Source organism: Sinocyclocheilus grahami, unplaced genomic scaffold (assembly GCF_001515645.1).
Source record: "Sinocyclocheilus grahami isolate Dianchi unplaced genomic scaffold, SAMN03320097.WGS_v1.1 scaffold22.1, whole genome shotgun sequence".
In the NCBI taxonomy this organism is placed as follows: domain Eukaryota; kingdom Metazoa; phylum Chordata; class Actinopteri; order Cypriniformes; family Cyprinidae; genus Sinocyclocheilus; species Sinocyclocheilus grahami.
The window spans coordinates 15,997-34,164 of NW_015505201.1; the positions used below are offsets into that span (position 1 = coordinate 15,997).

Consider the following 18,168-nt stretch of genomic DNA (forward strand, 5'->3'; position numbering starts at 1 on the left):
AATTGGTGGCTGACTAAATACTTTTTTGCCCCACTGTATATGTCCTTTTATTTTGGCACTAATTAAATTTTTCTCTAACAGGTGGAGCTGAATGAGATTGAATCGAGCTGTGAGGAGTATCCTCTCACAAGGGCCTTTTGTCATCTGATCAGTACTCTGGTAGAGAGTGCACTTCCAGTGAATCTTGGAGCAGGACTGCGTGCACCAGGCTTTCAGCCTTATCTTGACTTCCTGCGTGACTCCGTGTTTCTGGCCTTCCCCACACGTGCCTACCGGCGGCCAGCAGAAAAGGTTTGCTGTGGCCTGTTAGACTTAAACATGTGTCTTATCTCAGTCTTGCCTCCATTTATGGTTGTGTATCTTTATTGACTGATTTTATTTTACTCTTTGTAGTGGGAGCTAGCTGAGGCAGTGCTAGAGGTGTTTCACAAACTTCTGAGAGAATATGAGCCGCAGCCAGCCGACTTCCTGCAAGAAATGGTGGAACTTCAGGGAGAGCAAATGCCAGCCCATAAGCCCCCGGGACACAGTCTGATGTTCCACCTGCTGAATGACTCGCCCACCCTCTCTCTCTGCCTCAGCCTGCTTGAGGAGGGCGCCCGTCAGCTAGACACCTACGCCCCCTTTCCTGGTCAGTATGAGAGGCCTGCTCTGTATTTTTTATATCCTGTTTCATTTATGTTTCATCAAGTTATTTGGTATTTAGTTATTAACTTTATATTTAATATAATTTTTTTTAACAAGTTAATTGAGACTAAATGCTGAATGATTTCAGCATTTCTGGATATGGATCAGTTTGTGTGTATTTGTTGATGACATTATGCTGTTGCCATTGTTGTAGGTAAAAAGCAGTTGGAGTCGGCAGTGCTACACTGTCTGTGTTTGTTGGAGCTGGCTCTGCAGAAGGAGGTGACATTCATGGATCTGCTGAGAGAAAGTCAGACATCGCTACTTGTCTCTCCTGTGGAACAGCTCCTGCAGGGTGTCAGTGCTCAGAGCAGACGGGCTGATCACATCACCAACATTGCCAGGTCTCCTTCTTCCTTATTTATACATATCTGTCATATGTTGTTCTAGGGCTGTGCAATTAATCGAAATTCAGTTTCGATTTCGGCCGCCAACGATTATGAAAATACAGTAATCGAGATAAAATGATTATTGTGCCCCATTCCACCCCCTTTCCAGCGCAGCGGTGTTCTTTCGTTCCTCCATAAAAGCCCAATTTCACTTGCAAATCAGTAAAATCATGTAACGAGACTTTGCCAAATGGGACGTGCTTGATTTATTTAAGTTGATTAGATTTATTTATGTTTTTAAAAGCGTGAAAGAGAACTTGCGCTTCCTCGGGAAGATTGTTACTGTGCATGCGCTCAGAGACGGAACACAAACGGACATGTAAAGTAAGTCATCTTGTAGCGCCTAAACTGTCAAATACACACAAAAATGTGGCGCTTAGTGATTATTCACGTAAACCCTCATCGGTTATGTAATAAATGAATGTAAAGAGTTGAGAATGAAAATACTTGTGTAACAGTAAATTGGATCCATGTGGCTCTTAAAGTGATAGTGGGCTATATTCCTGCTGCCTACTGTGTGCTTAATATTAATCAAACAACAAAAGACAATCAAAATCATTCACTGCTCTTGACTGAAGGACTTTTGTAACTTTAATAAGAAACAAAGGAAGTTTAATTATTACAGTGAAGACTATGCTGTTTTATTTTACATGAGCTTATACAATTTCTCTAGTAGGCTGTTAACTGAATACTTTAGACTTGCATTAAAAAAAACTTAAAGCACAGTTTGTTTCATTTGTATATTTTTTTATTCTATTGTATTCTTTTGCTTTTTTATTACTGGCATTGTATTCCTTTGTTTTTTTTCATTACTGGCAGTTTAATTAATTTTAATAATTTTGAGGACCTTTTTTGTTGTTGTTTTTTTAACTAATATTAGTTACTCTGGTATTCTGCTGTAGTATTGAGAATTGTGACATTTCGCTGGTCTCTAAAATGTAGATGTCATAGCAACCTTATTTTCAGAAAATATATATTGGATATATATCACTGTGTTTAAATAAATCTTTCATATAAAGTTTTGGTCATATGGCCCACTAATAATCATTTTAAATAATCGTGATTACAATATTGACCAAAATAATCTTGATTATGATGTTTGTCATAATCGAGCAGCCTTTCTATTGTTCCCAGCAAAATAATTTCCCCCCAAATCATGTTAGGAATGCTTTAATCTGTGTCTGATTCAACAATACTTGGGCTGATTTGACTTGTTTGGCCTTCACAGGTACCTGTACCACAGCAGCTCGAACCCTGATGCTGCTTTCCAGAGTGCCAAGATTCTGCGCCGTATTGCACGCTACCCAAACATCCAGGCCAGACTGGTTGGAGACTTCACACATGATCAGGTAAGAGACCTCACATTGTCTATTAATAAGTAATACAAATAATTGGGGTTGCTTTAAATATGACAAAACTGTTTTGTAATGAGCAGGTGGTGAGTGAGAAGTTGATGGCTGGTTTTGTGGAGTGTCTGGACAGTGAGGAAGCTCAGGAGGGAGTAGCCGCAGATGGTGAGTCCTTATCCTGAAAAAAGCCAAATATCATCTATAAATGGTTTAAAGCGGCATTTAAGAACCTTTTTTCTCTTTGTTCAGACTCAGACCCTGAGAAACGGGTGGCCAGGATTCATCATGAAACCAAGATCCACATCCTGAACCTTCTGATCACCTCTCTGGAGCTAAAGGGCCCCAATCTGGGCTTGTATCTGCTGGGCTATGAAGTGAAGAAGCCAGTTTCCTCCACTAACCTGCAGGACCCAGGTAAGATCTCAGCTTGACTCAAAATCAGATTTAGGACTCTTATGTGTACCATGCTATGCCTGAAACAGTTTGGTCTTGTGACTACATCAATAAGGTGTTCTTGGCTGTCCACGGAGCTGCCTGCATGCGATCCTCAGTCTGCTCCAGAGGGGCAGCGAGTGGCGCACTGGACCTGTGCTCACCAAACAGGCCCCTCAACTAGCTGAACTCTTCTACCAGGTACACACTGTTTAACTAATTTACATACAGACATTGTGACGCCCTTTGTGTCACGTTAAAGTATCTTTTTTGTGTCTCTGTGTGTGTTTGTGTACGTACCAGGTGATCTATCAGCTGTGTGCCTGTCCTGACACTTCTGGGCCCACCATGCGTTACCTCAGGACCAGTCAGGACTTCCTGTTCTCTCATCTGCAGCACCTGCCTTTCATTCTACCAGGTATGCTTTTGATCTTGAGATATATATTAAATTATTGTATCATTTATAACAATTATATTTATTAATATATATATATATATTATTTAATTTTCAAACATTTAAATTTTTTTTAAATTAATTTTAATATACCAAGTATTTTTTTTTAATTGATTTTGGAGATTTTGGAGTCTTATGTAATTCTTGTAAGGAGTGATCGTTCACAACATATCTGTCTGAAAAGCATGTAGGCTTTAAACACTGTTCATAATGAAATTGTGTAATATATACTAACATCTAAAAATAATATGCAAATATTATAATACTGAATTTACAGGTACCTCCATGTGGGAGCGTTTGACTGCCCCTGAAGATTGTTTCTCCAAGCTGCAGAGAGAGAACCTGGCCATCATCGAGAGCTACGGCACTGCGCTCATGGAGGTGGTGTGCAGAGACGCTTGTGACGGCCATGAGATTGGCAGGGTAAGAGCAAACAAGTCAACATCATCTTACTGAGTTATTGCGAAATTAGATAATGAATTGAGGGTATCGTCTTTTTCCAGATGCTGGCTCTGGCTGTGTTGGACCGGGTGTTGTCTATAGACAGACAGTGCCAGTGGCTGATGTACCTGTGTAACAGCGGGTACCTGCGTGTGCTGGTTGAGAGCTTGAGGCAGGACGATGCCGCCCTGCAAACTCTGCTCACACCTCAGCCTCCATTGCTCAAACCACTCTACATCTACGAGTCCAAAATGGCATTGCTGACCCGTGTGGCTAAGACAGCACAAGGTGCGACAGAGCTCCTGCGCTGTGGGCTGGTTGGTCAGCTGGTGGAGTGTCAGGTGTTTCACATGCTCCCTCAAAATGAGGCACTCAGGTCTGTACTCTGTAATCTAGATACTAAATATAGATGAAGAAAAATGTCTCTCACTGTCATGTCATCTCACTCTCCATATCTCTCTTCCAGAGTGTTTGGGCAGAGAGATCCATCGGGGTTTATTCCTAGTCCTCTAGAGCGATACAGACAGATCCTGCTGCCTACTCTCAGACTGATGCAGGTCATCTTGACCTCCACCACCACACAGCACCAGCAGGGGGCGGCACAGGTACAAACAAACATACAATGTTTCCTTTGAAACAGGCTGAATCCAAATTCACAAATTTTGCTATATACTAAACGAGTTTAGCTAGTTATGAGGGAAGTACATACTTGTATGTAGTGCTACATCTTACTGCATACTTAAGTGTGTCAGTATTGGGACATAGGTGAAGAACGTTTATTTACACTATTGTGTAGAAGTTTTGGGGTCGGCAAGATTTTTTATGTTTTTGAAAGTAGTCTATTGTGTTCTTCAAGGCTGCATTTATTTGATCAAAAATACAGTATTATTGGAGATATTATTACAACTGAAAGTAATTATTTGAATATTTTAACATTTATTTATGTGATGGCAAAAAATCTTTCTGACTTGTCATCTTTTTAAAATATTTTTTAAAAGTCCAATATTTCATGAAAATTAGAAAGAAAAAAACAATAAAATAAGAAAAATAAAAGTTTAAAAGTTTTATTACTCTTGTCTAAATAAAAAAAATCATCAAAAAATAAAAACAAATGTATTTTAGACAGGGAAGTAATCTGTGTGTGTTGATTTGTAGGTGCTGCAGTGGCTCATCGTTCACTCTGATGTCATTCAGTCCATCCTGCATGGTCAGGATATGAGTATGGGCGCTCTACAGGAGCTCTCTCTCCTCACTGCCATCATCAGCAAGACCGCTCTGCCAGGTACAGACACTCCACAGCTGCTTAAATGCTTCATACACTGATGACTAATGCTGTGGATCTCGATTTCTTTATGTTTAGGAGCTCTGGAGATGGGACAGGAAATCAACAGTGCCGCCCTTATGGAATTACAGGGACACATCGGCAGATTCCAGGTAAAATATAGAAAAAAAAGTCTTTTGAAAGCTTATTTTTAAAAAGAAAAGAAAAGAATGGTTATGTGACTATAAACGGTTTAATGCAAGACATCAGACTAATCACAGTTAATAATGATGACATCAGTACTGTTGATTGCAGTTTAAAAGCTGACATTGTGTAAATACAAGTTCATGTGTGAAGATTACAAAATGAGCGATCTCCATCCTTCAGCGTCAGTCGTTGTCTCTGCTGGTGCGGCTGGTGGGAACCGATCGCGCTCGCTACCTGAAGCAGATCGAGGAGACCGTCTCCCCTGGTGACCTTGCAGAAAAGAGAGAGGAAATGGAGGTTGCCATGCAACAGGTGTTACTATCTTTAGCTGGAAAACACTACACCACTTTTAAAACAGAACGGAACACTTTTTAAATCTGCTTGGCCTGCCTGCCTGACTAATGCAATAATGTGTTCTAAAACTAAAACCATGAATGATCCTTGAAAATATATATTAAAGACTATTTAAAAAAATGTTCAGCTAGTTGCAAAGACATCATTTGTCATTTTCTTTTAGTTTTACTTGAAGTGGAACGGAACACTTTTTAAATCTGCTTGGAAATGCCTGACTAATGCAATAATGTGTTCTAAAACCATGAATGATCCTTGAAAATATATATTAAAGACTATTTAAAAAAATGTTCAGCTAGTTGCAAAGACATCATTTGTCATTTTCTTTTAGTTTTACTTGAAGTACTGAATTAACTAAAATGGCAATAAAAAGTAATAAGAACTATAGGCATATTAAAAAAAACAAAACTAAAACGGACAAAAACATACCTTTTTTTAAACTTTAATTGTATCTTGAAATTACAATGAAAATGTATATGAATATAAAAAATGATATCCAGATATAAATATAAAATAAAAACCAATGGAAAAAAATGAATAATAATATATCAATAATGATAAAATTGCATGTCTAAAATGTGCTCAAATTATTACAAATATTTGATCTCTGGTCATATTACATTATTTGATATTTGATCAACTGGATGGAAAAAGAGTGTAAGGTTAAAAATCTAAGTGCCCATCATAGACTATGATTTTCTGTAAAAGTCTGTCAAGTCTGGCAGGCAGGCAACGACTTTTGGCAACTACTGTCAACTCCACTAGACTTTAAATCATGGCACAAATCTGGGTAAAAATTGAGTAGTTTGATCACACTTTATTTTAAGATCCAATTCTCTCTATTAACAAACCATTAACTATGACTTTTGCCTCTATAAACTCCTAAATTGCTTGTTATTAATAGTTAGTAAGGTAGTTGTTTAGGTATTGGGTCGGAATAGGGATGTGGAATATGGTCATGCAGAATATGTGCTTTATAATTACTAATAAACAGCCAGTATGTAAATAATAGGCATGCTAATAAGCAACTAGGTAATAGTGAGAATTGGTCCCTATACTAAAGTGTTACCACCAGTAGTTTGCTTCACTGATATATGTATCATGTGATTTCTCAGATTTGTGCCAATATTATGGAGTACTGCCAGACGCTACTGCTGCAGAGCTCAGCTGAAGCCCAGTTCAGTCTCTGCCTGTTCAGCCCGTCAGCAAGTGAACCAGCAGGTCAGTCTTTGTGGTCGTCTAACGCCTGTCTCTGTCTGGCTTCTGTAACCTAACTCTGCATGTGATCATGTATCAGATGTAGCCGTTCCCTCTGCGCGGGTGCCCAGTCTGGGATTGGTTCTGCTCCTGCTGAAGAACAGCGCCACTGACTTCTTCCGATATCATGACAGCCACAGACAGAGCCTGAATAAGCTGGAGCGAGTGGAGCAGCTTCCCCCTGAGGAACTGAAGGAGGTATATCTGTCAACACAGAGAACGTTGCAGTAGTACTGCCTAAAATGTGTTTGTTTGATTGTGGGATGTTTAATGTATCTTTTTATGTGCAAAGCTGTGCCAGGGTCTGGTGTCCGGTTCTGGTGGAGTGGAAAAGGTCCCATCAGTGCAGAGAAACGTGCTTGCCAAGCGCCGACTCGTCCAGCTGGTCAACAACCGAGCCAAGCTTCTTGCCCTCTGCTCCTGTATCCTAACACAAAGACTGTTTGAGAAATCAAGAGATCCTGTTTGCGTTTCAAAACGACGTTTCTTTTGTTTCATTTTTTGAGAATTACAATCTGAATGCTGGAAACGGTTGCATGTTTTTCTTGACGTTTCTCTGAAGATACCATTGAGACATGCTTGTTTGTGATTTGGCGCCACCTAGAGTTCTACTTGCTGTACTGCACTCCCACTGACCCCAAAGACTCACTTCTGCCAGGTTTCAGAGGTCAGCCGTCTCTCATTCTAGTCTTCTTCAAAGCGCAGTCAGGTTTGGGTTGTTTTGCATGAGAGACTCATTTATTGCTTTCTGTGTAGATCCTAGTGGCAGCAGAGGATTAAGTGTGTCAAGAGTGAGCCAGCAAGATCTTGAACAGGTACTTTTTTTTTTTTTTTGCTTTGCTTCATGCTCTTTACTCCAGTGTGGAACAATGGCTGCTGCAAATTCAGCTCTGCCATCACAGGAATAAATTAAAATTTTAAAATATATTCAAATAGACAAAAATAAATACAGCCTTATTCAGGGCTGTCCGAACTCGGTCCTGGAGGGCCGGTGTCCTGCAGAGTTTAGCTCCAACCCTAATTAAACACCCCTGAACCAGCTAATCGAGCTCTTACTAGGCATAGAAACTTCCAGTCAGTTGTGTTGAGACAAGTTGGAGCTAAACCATGCAGGTCACCGGCCCTCCAGGACCTAGTTTGGACAGCCCTGGCATTATTTATCAAGGCGTAAGAAATAAAGTCTTGTTTTTGACACCTCTCTCTCTCTGTGTGTTTGTGTGTGTGTAGTTACAGACTGACGTGGCGAACAGCTTCAATGAGCCGTTGCAGAGAAAGCTGCTGGAGGTGGAGGGTCTGTATAGCAAAACCCGCTCCCGTCACACCTTTATCCAAGCCCTGACGCGCAGGATCCGTGGCCTAGTGCATCACGCCAAAGGCTGAACACTTGCATACATGTATATTCCCTCTAATAGTGCTAAAAAGTACTCTTTTGAATTAGGTGGCAAATAGTTGCTTTTTTGCAGTTTTGAATGCTATCAATCAACACATGAAATTTTCTTGCTCTGAAGATCTTGGTATTGGATTGATTTTTTCTAATGTGGTAAATAAATGGTTTTCTAAACAGATGATGGTTGTTTGTGATTTTTTTTTTTTTTTTTTAAATCAAGATGGTAAGTACAGTTCTTTGAGCAAATAAAGCAGTTTTGTTTCTGGTGATTTGTGCAGTGAAGAGCAGAGGCACAAAACCATTGCAGAATAATCTTGTTTTATTTTACAAGGTACGCTTTCTAGAAAACAGTAAAGTGCGTAATCTTCAGTTTCATTTGTATGTCTCGGTTTTGAGAGCTGATGTAGCTTTACTGCGGAAGGGATTCTGGGAGTGAGAACCAGCAGACTATATTCAGATCGCATGGTAAGGATTGTGAGCACACATCCATGTTTTAATACAGAAACTCACATTTAATATACCAACCCAGTAGCTTCCATAGTTTGCCTGTAAAAATGTGTGCGTAACTACAATGTCATAGGCACGTCCCATTCAGAAAATATGGACTGTGAAATCAACAACTGATTGACAGACAAAAATATGATTACAATTCACAGCCTTGATATGTTTCAAGGTCAAGTAGCTTTTGAATTGTTCATTAACACATGACAGTTTCTCAGAAACATCAAACCAAACAGTGGTTTCTTTTCAAATAAAAATTCAGTTTAAGATTAGTGCATGTGAAAGAAGGCCTGTAACTCACAACGTTGATGTGATGAAAGTGAAGCCAAATTAATTTCCAGTAATGCTAAGAATATGCAGATGTAAATGTGAACGAAATACATGCTTATTTCTTAAATACAAAGGATGAATAAATGGTCCGATCTAGACTGAGAGCCTTTTTGTGCTATGTAAAATCATGCATTTCCACTATAAATTATTTTTAAATAATAAAATTATAATTACAGTTTTTAAAGAACATCTACATGTGTCCCTGCTCCAGCGGGCCTATAGAGTGTGATCGTGCTGCCCACAGTACAAAACCACCTCCTCACACCCATCCCATCAGTCAACTGTCTACGAATAAAAGATCCATTACAGAAACTATAACACAGATTTGATCTACAACCACTAAATTGATACACTAAATACTGAATCTATTACCATGATTAGAGAGCTGATCAATCACAGACTGTCCATCTCTGATAATGCTAAGGAATAAGTTTGCTGAGCTACTGTGTGTGTGTGTGTGGTTTGAAGTATTAGCTAATTATCATACAATTTTTACACTATATTTTTTATTATATTGGTTGTTTCATAGTTTAACTTATTTTTGACTTATCATTTCATAGTTTAACTTATTTCTGTCTTATTTTTGTGCAATTTCAAAACCAGAGGAATAATTTGCTTAAACATGGGGGGAAAAAAAACTTTATGGACCTAATTATTGAAGTATTTGCTTGGAATGTATACTATATATATTGTAAAATATATATTGAAGTATGTGTTAAATTGCTGATTTCAATAATAGAAAAACTCATGTAATGACAGTCATCAACAATGCACAAAATAACAATGACAAATAAAAAATTCTAACTAAAGTGCAAAAAAACTGGATTCAATAAAAATAAGCCTTCATTTAATTTATGCAAAATCTGTTTTTTTTATTGTAATTTTGAGGTGAAATATGAATCTGACATTCACTGAAAGTGAATAAAACAAAAAGAAGGTCAAAGAAAAGGGTTCAGTTTTTCAGTATTTGTGATAAGCCAGCGCACTTCATCAAAAGTCAGTTTGCTTCAATGATGCACAAAGTGACAATTTAGAACAGGGAACAAGCAAAACTGATACTTCACAAATGTATTTTAAAAATGATTTCCATAATCTTTGTAGCTTTGCTCCCTCTTCTAAAGTGTTACCAAACCAGAATGTTAAAACATCAGGGTACCAGTGGTAACACTATATAATAAGCTTTATTAATAATATTAACATTATTGCATTACATGATGCTAAACAGATCATTAGTTCATGTAAATTAGTTAGAAATTAAACTTGAGTTTGTATTTTTTCATACATACTCATGAATGTACATCAACTGATCTGTTAAGCATTACTGAATGTTTGTTAATGACTGGTTACCGCAAGTTATTATAAAGTGTTACCGACCGATCTTACCGCTGCCGAATTCACCGCAACAGTTCGTGGACGTCGGATTTTCTTCCGAAACTGTATATATATAAAGGTTATATGATGTCCTTTTTTTCTGACAGTACAGTGTGTGGTCATTGATACATTAAAGAATGCAGCTCTGACCCCAGGTCACATGATCCTGAACTCACCTCTAGAATGCCCTTCTTCTTGCCCTCCCTCTCCTCACTGTCTATATTGCCTGTCAGGATGGAGTTACAGTCTTTGCACACCTTGTTCATCCTATTCCCATCATATTCCAGAGGGGCTTTGTAGTCTGAGCACTTCCCGCAGACCACCTGAATGAAATAGACATTTCAGCACATGACAAGCATTTTGAAATTGTGAAAACAGAATGTTTTTGGTTTGCTGCTGCTTACGTATCCACAGGCCCGACAGTGATGTCTCCTGCGCATTAAGGCATTAAAGGCCTCTTTGCACCTCATGCACATGGTCACCTCATTGTCTCGAATCCAGCGAGGAGCTCTTTTACCCAGTTCTGATATCTTGAGATCCTACACAGAAATATAGACATGTGTAAACAATAAAAACAAACAAATTTGGACTACTATGACTCTATAGTCCTGCATTATGTGCACACATAAGAACATATGCACAAAACATGAACCTCGGACTTGCACAATAAGATTAAAATATCTAATTAAACTAACATTACCATTCATGTAGTACTTATTTATAGAATTGAGACATGATACAATGGCTAAATTAATATAAATCATTTTGATTTAATCATTTATTTAAATAACTGAATAATTTTAAATTTAAATAATAATCGTTTTTAAAAGATGAAAAATTAGGTTAAATTTGCATGAAATAAAAAAAATCACGTCACATATTTTCTGTCTTATTCCATTTAATCTTTTATTAATTTAAATAATATTAATTGAATTATTAATGTGAATAATTTAAATAACAAAAACATTTAATCATTTAATTGTTTATTTAAATCATATTTAAATAATTCAATATTGTATTAATTTAAATCATTTTTATATAATTATTAATTTAAATAATTAAAAATGTGTCATTTAATTGTTTATTTAAATAATTCAACGTTCTAAATATGCTCTTCTATAACACTTCTAAGAAGACACACACTGACCGTTACTTCCTCCACATCTTTGAATGCTGACTTAAAGGTCTCATTTTTCTGGAGATAGATGTGTATCGTTTCCTGGAACGCCTAAAACACAAATGAAGACATTTTAAAAATGGACTTCCAATGACTTGATAATAATCAACATTGATATTACATTTTTACCTTTATCCAGCTTTCTTTATCCTGTTCAGAGCTGTAATAAGGCAACAGTTAAAACCATTTACCCTAAGACAACCATTAAAAACACCCAGTATTGAAGAATACACAGTATGCACTATGAACGCAAGCACAGTTGGTCCAGTCTGTACCTGGCCTGCAGCTCCAGTGTCCGTTCCTTTCCAGAAACCTGAAAGGTGTGAGGATAATCCTCATTGTACGTCTCCGTCACCTTCATGCCATCAATGCCGATACGTGTGCGAACCGTAAACTTCTGTCCCACCAAGCTAAACTTGGGAACACAGTACAGCAGCATGTTGTTGAACTGTGGGAAAAGTTCATAGAGATTTATAATAATACATTGCCAAATGCTACTATAATCAGAACTCATCAATGGCCAGCATGGACTTACTAGGAAGAGATATCTGTCCATGGCTGAAGTGTTTCTTGCTGCCAGTTTCAGAATATGACCCTCTTTTATTAACTCATTCGAAGGGTTCACAACGTCCTCTTCCTCCCCCAGCATCTCATAAATCTCCAGCAATTTCTTAAGGTTTTCCTAAGAGACAGAAGACAGTATAAAGAGAAAGAGCACAAAACAATCTTGAATATATTGTAGGTTTCAAGAGAAAAGCACTTAATAATACATAATTTTAGCCTGACTTTTGAATTTTTGGAAGATGTTATTAAAATGAGAGTCAGTTATTACGTGACTGACTCTGTTATTACGTTAAACGTAATCTAGAGATTCATTTGTGCAGCAGATAAAGAACACTCACTGTTTTCCTAATGGCAGAGTTGGAATGAGTGGCAGCCATGGCAATGATCTCTAAAGACTCTGCAGAGACAAATATTTCACATTTCGAAAAGGTCATGTTTGACATCTGGTTTAGGAATCTGCTCACTCCTGAACTCACTTTCAGCATCCCGCCGGTCTATGTGATCCTGAGGAAGTTTCTTCAGATAGTCTTTGAGCAGCATCTCGTATCGTGGCACTCTCTGAACGGGCTCCAACATGTGGTGCTGCAGCGTCAGACTTCCACACACTTCTTGACTCTGAACACACAAACACAGACACGTCAATCTACAAACACTAAGGGCGGCAAAAACAGACACTGTATATCAACAAAGAGTAAATCAGCCGTAACTTGGCTATTTTTTCCCCCATTATATCAGTACTAAAATCTACCAACATCTTTATTAATTAATAATCAAAATGTTCTCTTTTCAAATCATTTGGAGTTAAAAAAAAATTCTAATCTGGCTATTGAAAAGGACTCTCGGTGTTCAAGAGTAACAAACTGCAGTTTAAGGGTGCTTTCACACCTGGCCCGTTGTTTTGGAACCTGGCGCGTTTTCCCCCTTAGCTCGGTTCGTTTGGGCATATGTGAACACGGCAATCGCGCTCGGATCCGCGCCAAAACAATCGGTCCGAGATCTCCTGAATGAGGTGGTCTCGGCTTGATTGAAAACGAACTCTAGAGCGGTTCGGTTGTAGTGAGAAAGCAATCCGATCTAACGGACCAACGAACCAGGCTATATCACAGTGTATAATGGGTAATTGCGTAAGTTCCGTGAAAAGCATTAGCTTTGTTGTTTTGCTAATACTTCAAAATGAACCTGAAGAATGTCTGTGGGTGAGCACGTCTTTGCCATTCAAAATCAAAGCACACTTTTTCATTTTATAATGCCATCGTTTTGCTCTTCTTCCTATTAAGTGCATTTAAAAAATGTTTTCCTGATGAATCCTGGACTCCTGCTCAAAGTTAATATGTGACACATCTACAAAAAAACCCCAACAATAAGCGCGTGAAGCTCTTGTCGTTCCATCCTGACGGATGACAGCCGTGACAGCTAAGTGGAATCCCGGAAAATAAACCGTGAAACTTTGACCAATGAGAGAACAGTTTACTTGCTCGTGACTTGTATTAACAAATTTGGTCCATTTAGAAACGTTGCCGTGTGAAAGCGAACCGCACCAAGAATAAAAAGCAACATTGTAATAATTTTAATCCCTGTTTCGGAACAAAGCAATCGATCTACAGGTGTGAAAGCACCGTAAGACTATACACATCAATGTTCACCTGGATTTCCAGAATGATGGCTTTAAATGGAGGCGATCGGTCCGTCCACTGCTTCAGCAGATCCATGGCATGATCAAAGTTCCTCACATATTCAGCGTACATCTTCAGAAAGGGAGTGAGTTTCTGTAGGATGTCCCCAATGCGAGGTGTCGACGTCCTTGAGGAAAAGTCTCAAGAGCATTAAGACCATATTCCTACTGATTAAACCAAACACAATGTCTGAGAAGAGAGAGTGTGAACGTCTTACCATTCTCCCATGCGTTTTTCCAGATCAGGCAGAAGGAACTGGCTGTGGAAGGTATTAATGGAAGAGATGTTGGAAAAGATGTTTTTCACCACATCCATGGGGAACGCGTCTTTTCTTGCTTCTTCTAACAGCTTGGCATAAAACACCTGCAGGGCCAGAGTTAGATGATGTATGGTCTGTTTGCATACTACTATATTTAACATGTTCAGATTGAACAACAATGCTCATGTACTGGTTTCCCATTTAGGGCCTTGCAAGAGTTTGGTCAGTCTTTGAAAAAGCAGGGAAAAAAATGCTTTCATGAAAGACAATGTGAGCCCTTACCTGATCTAATAAGTTGAGTCGTGTAACATAAGCCTTCTCTGTCTGCAGAAGCTCGTTTGCTATCTTGTAGAGCTTCTGCTCATTAGTTTCCTAAATAAAAGAAGTTCAATTTGAACAAATACATAAACACAAATCAACATAATTTTTTTTTACATATTTGCTTCATGCAAATATTGGTTTTTAAAGATCTTTGATGGTGAATAAAGTCATATTTAACACAAAAAAACAGACAAAAAAAAAACATTGTACATAAAATATTTATGATATTTTTTTAAAAACAAACAGTATAAAAGCATTACTACAAATACTCATTTATATACTTTACCATTTAAATATAAAAAAAATAATTATACAATGATATGAAAATAATAAATAATATAAATAACAAATAATAAAAACTAAATAATGCCACAATTACAAAAATATTAATAGTCTTTTAGCAAAATATCATTTTTTACCTTTTTATTTTTAGGGTGAAATATGACCTCTATTCGCTTTTTAAAATGAAAAGCGGTCCAAGTTCATATTTTGCTTTACCTTTGCCAGCTCTTCTTGAGACACTATAAATAATTCAGATTGTCTAAAGTTCTGAGCTTTGGGCTCGCTATAACTTAAATTATACAACACATTTTTGTTGAGTTTGCTGAGAGGGAACTATAACACTGCAGATGCGTCTTTGGTGGGAGATCCAGCTCAGCTCAGGGCTGAAGGGAAACAGAGCTCTGAACGTAAGGGTCAAGGGCAAAGCCAATTCAGAGGTTGACTCCCACTCCACCTACATTCCTCACCTCGCCATCAAATTTCCCCCCTTCTTTCTCGTAAATAATTAAAACTATAAAATAACACAAATGTATGTAAATTATATAGTGACCAAAAAATGTTAATCAAATAATATTATTAATGATCAAATAAATAATTAAAAACAATAAAATAATCTAATTAACATAAATAAAACTATGATATAACACAAATGGAAGTAAGTGAATTATGTAGTTGCCAAAATACTAATAATACTAATATTAATTTTAAAATATTATTAATAATGATCAAATGAGTATGTAAAACAATCAAATATCCTAAATCAAAATTTCAAAATGCAATTATCATTAAAATAATTAAAGCTATGAAATAATTCCACTTCAATTACATCCACCTGTGTTATGCAGTGGCCAAAAATGTTAAACAAATAATAATAATAATAATAACAACAACAACAAAAACTACAAAATAACACAAATGGAAGCAAGCATATTATGTAGTGACCAAAAATGGTTTAAAAAATAATATTACTAATAATAAAATAAATCATTAAAAACGATAAAACATTATAATTAATATTCAAATATTTAAAACTAGAGTACAAATGGAAGTATGGGATCTATTATTAAGTAACCAAAAAAAACGGTCTTGTACTGTATTTGAACTTCAGGAGGTGCATGCCGGGGTGCTTTTTAAGTGCCACTGAAAGAGCCATTGAAAGAGTTCCAAAACAAATTATTTAAAGCTGCAGTCCGTAACTTTTTTTGTGTTCAAAATTTACAAAATGTATATAAAAAGCGAGTACACCATGAATCCATTTTCCAAACCGTGTCTTTGGCTTGTCCTGAATCACTACGGTACACCTATAATAAGTAGGGATGTAACGATTCACTCAACTCACGATCCGATTCACGAATTTGATTTCATGATTCGATTTGATTCACGATTATTTATTTATTTTAGCAAAATGAGATTTAAGACAAATTATAAATTAATTGTGTCCTTTTATTATTGCTTGGACAAAATGCTGCACCTTTCTTTGTGAAATTGAAATATAACACTATAATAATATACTAATATTGCACTTGCATATTATTGCTCTTTTGTTGGTTTTGATTACTTCTATTGTCCTCATTTGTAAGTCGCTTTGGACAAAAGCGTCTGCTAAATGACAAAATTTAAATATAATGTAAATGTAAATAACAAAACTACATTGAAATTTTAAAACAAGCCCCAAATCAAATAAATAAGTAACACAAATAAAAGAAATCTCTTCATATAAACAAACTAAGGCTTTGTCTGTGTTCTTTCCATTTAAAATTAGAGGCAACCACTGCATTTTAATCATGATCCAAACAAAGATGCTGCATACATGCAACATGAGCAGTTTTTATTCTAAATTAGATTGTATAATTTCAAAATTTGAAGCAAAAACAGAATGGTTTGACTTTAGTTTTGTGAAACTATACATAAAAATATCTGCATGAAACAGCGGACGAGCTGAACGAGACGCAGATTCACTCTCTGCCAGCAGGTGGCGCTTAAAGCGTTTCACTGGTTTCTGCTGTAAACAAAGCAGCGCTGCACATATGAACTTTAATATGCTTTATACAGAGGCAAGATGAAAAGAAAAAATACCATCTAAACTTTTCTAAAGACAGTAAGTTCCCCTCAGACATACATTCATATAAACTCTTACCCCTAGATGAATCGCCATTTGTTTAGCATCTCAACCGATTTGAATCGTCACATATTTAAATCGATTTTCAACCGGCTCGCGGTTAATCGTTACATCCCTAATAATAAGTGTCTATATTCGGACTAGGGATGGGCATTCCAAGCAAAACTAATATTCGAAAATCGCAGGGTATTATTCGATTATTATTCGAAAATCACAGCCCTCCAAAATCGCATGCACGCACAAACACCCATAAACTGAGAGAGAGGGAGAGAGACAGGATTCACACTTTCAATCTGTATGATAAACTGTTTTAGTCCAGAAGATAGGCTACCTAAACTCAAGCCATATAATGATTGTAACGTGCTGAAACATATTAATATAATAAACACAACCGAATGACGGCACTTATTAACATTACAGTCCGTCGATTAGCATAAATGAACTGCTCATAAGGCTAGGACATTTCCATTTCAAAAAATAGAACCCCTAAAGGAAATAGATACGAGATGGGAGGAAAAATATACTTCAATATTTTCTGTCGCAATTATATTATTAGGTTATCATACTGTATATAAACTGTGGGCATCAGGGAGCCATTGTTAATATGCGGGGCATTTAAATCGCTTTTGAACGCATGCTTTTTTACTTTCACTTTCGAGACTCGCAATCACACGTACGTACGGAGCAGCACTCGGCAGTAACGTTACTTACCACACATTTTACAAGATTAGATGTTTGTCAGTGGTGCTCAGGATCTGCAAATCATTCGCCATCATCCTATCAGTCATCTCTCCTTACTCTGTTTTTGTGGTACGTGAAATGCTATGCACTGTAATGTAACAGGCTACCGTTAGCAAGCGGCTAACCATGTCCCTTTAGTGGCTCCATAGAACGCGTTATTTGTTTACCGCGCCTTTCTGAATACAGATTCAGCCACATCTCTAACCCAGTCGGGGGTGTTTGTGGTCCGCACAGAACTCTTATTTGACATCGTCCCAAGTTACTGTAACTGTTATATGCCACGGAAGTCTTTTTTTATGCCACGCAAGTCTACAGTGTGCGGACGAGACAATGTGTTCTCCTGTTGTCTTTGACAGCAGCTTTTAGGTGCGTTATTGGCAGCGCCAACCTCTGCTTACATGAACACCACCGCACGGAAAACATGGGGAGACAATAATCGCACAACCTATTCGATATTCTATAATTAAATCAACTAATCGAATATTCGAAAATCGTGACATCCCTAATTCGGATTATTTTAGACTGATTCATGTAGGTAATGCTGCAGAGTAGCCCAATACCTGTGTGATTCGTCATAGACATAAACAGAGAGAAGTAGCTCCGGCTACAATGTTC

At 37.3% G+C, this 18,168-nt stretch overlaps 2 protein-coding genes across 2 annotated transcripts in view; one reads left to right on the forward strand and one right to left on the reverse strand.

Moving 5' to 3' along the window:
• LOC107559796 (nuclear pore complex protein Nup205-like) overlaps positions 1 to 8,401 on the forward strand; it is a gene marked incomplete at its 5' end in the record, with an annotated part of 16,836 nt that extends 8,435 nt beyond the window's left edge. Inside the window, 20 exons of the mRNA XM_016243760.1 lie at positions 82 to 291; positions 394 to 631; positions 842 to 1,031; positions 2,305 to 2,425; positions 2,512 to 2,590; positions 2,675 to 2,839; positions 2,934 to 3,058; positions 3,161 to 3,275; positions 3,589 to 3,734; positions 3,815 to 4,128; positions 4,219 to 4,357; positions 4,908 to 5,034; positions 5,113 to 5,186; positions 5,401 to 5,532; positions 6,687 to 6,792; positions 6,869 to 7,026; positions 7,121 to 7,250; positions 7,391 to 7,495; positions 7,585 to 7,643; positions 8,056 to 8,401. Of these exons, the coding sequence (XP_016099246.1) occupies positions 82 to 291; positions 394 to 631; positions 842 to 1,031; positions 2,305 to 2,425; positions 2,512 to 2,590; positions 2,675 to 2,839; positions 2,934 to 3,058; positions 3,161 to 3,275; positions 3,589 to 3,734; positions 3,815 to 4,128; positions 4,219 to 4,357; positions 4,908 to 5,034; positions 5,113 to 5,186; positions 5,401 to 5,532; positions 6,687 to 6,792; positions 6,869 to 7,026; positions 7,121 to 7,250; positions 7,391 to 7,495; positions 7,585 to 7,643; positions 8,056 to 8,208 (2,886 nt within the window). The remainder of the gene's footprint in view (positions 1 to 81; positions 292 to 393; positions 632 to 841; positions 1,032 to 2,304; positions 2,426 to 2,511; positions 2,591 to 2,674; positions 2,840 to 2,933; positions 3,059 to 3,160; positions 3,276 to 3,588; positions 3,735 to 3,814; positions 4,129 to 4,218; positions 4,358 to 4,907; positions 5,035 to 5,112; positions 5,187 to 5,400; positions 5,533 to 6,686; positions 6,793 to 6,868; positions 7,027 to 7,120; positions 7,251 to 7,390; positions 7,496 to 7,584; positions 7,644 to 8,055) is intronic.
• Positions 8,402 to 10,398: 1,997 nt separating this feature from the next.
• The window catches only part of LOC107559800 (FYVE, RhoGEF and PH domain-containing protein 4-like), a 38,060-nt gene continuing 30,290 nt past the window's right edge, over positions 10,399 to 18,168 (reverse strand). Inside the window, exons 9-19 of the mRNA XM_016243771.1 lie at positions 14,373 to 14,462; positions 14,049 to 14,194; positions 13,802 to 13,958; positions 12,635 to 12,773; positions 12,497 to 12,555; positions 12,130 to 12,276; positions 11,870 to 12,042; positions 11,724 to 11,754; positions 11,565 to 11,645; positions 10,822 to 10,956; positions 10,399 to 10,740 (exon numbers count right to left, since the gene is read on the reverse strand). Of these exons, the coding sequence (XP_016099257.1) occupies positions 10,537 to 10,740; positions 10,822 to 10,956; positions 11,565 to 11,645; positions 11,724 to 11,754; positions 11,870 to 12,042; positions 12,130 to 12,276; positions 12,497 to 12,555; positions 12,635 to 12,773; positions 13,802 to 13,958; positions 14,049 to 14,194; positions 14,373 to 14,462 (1,362 nt within the window). The 3' untranslated portion in view covers positions 10,399 to 10,536. The remainder of the gene's footprint in view (positions 10,741 to 10,821; positions 10,957 to 11,564; positions 11,646 to 11,723; positions 11,755 to 11,869; positions 12,043 to 12,129; positions 12,277 to 12,496; positions 12,556 to 12,634; positions 12,774 to 13,801; positions 13,959 to 14,048; positions 14,195 to 14,372; positions 14,463 to 18,168) is intronic.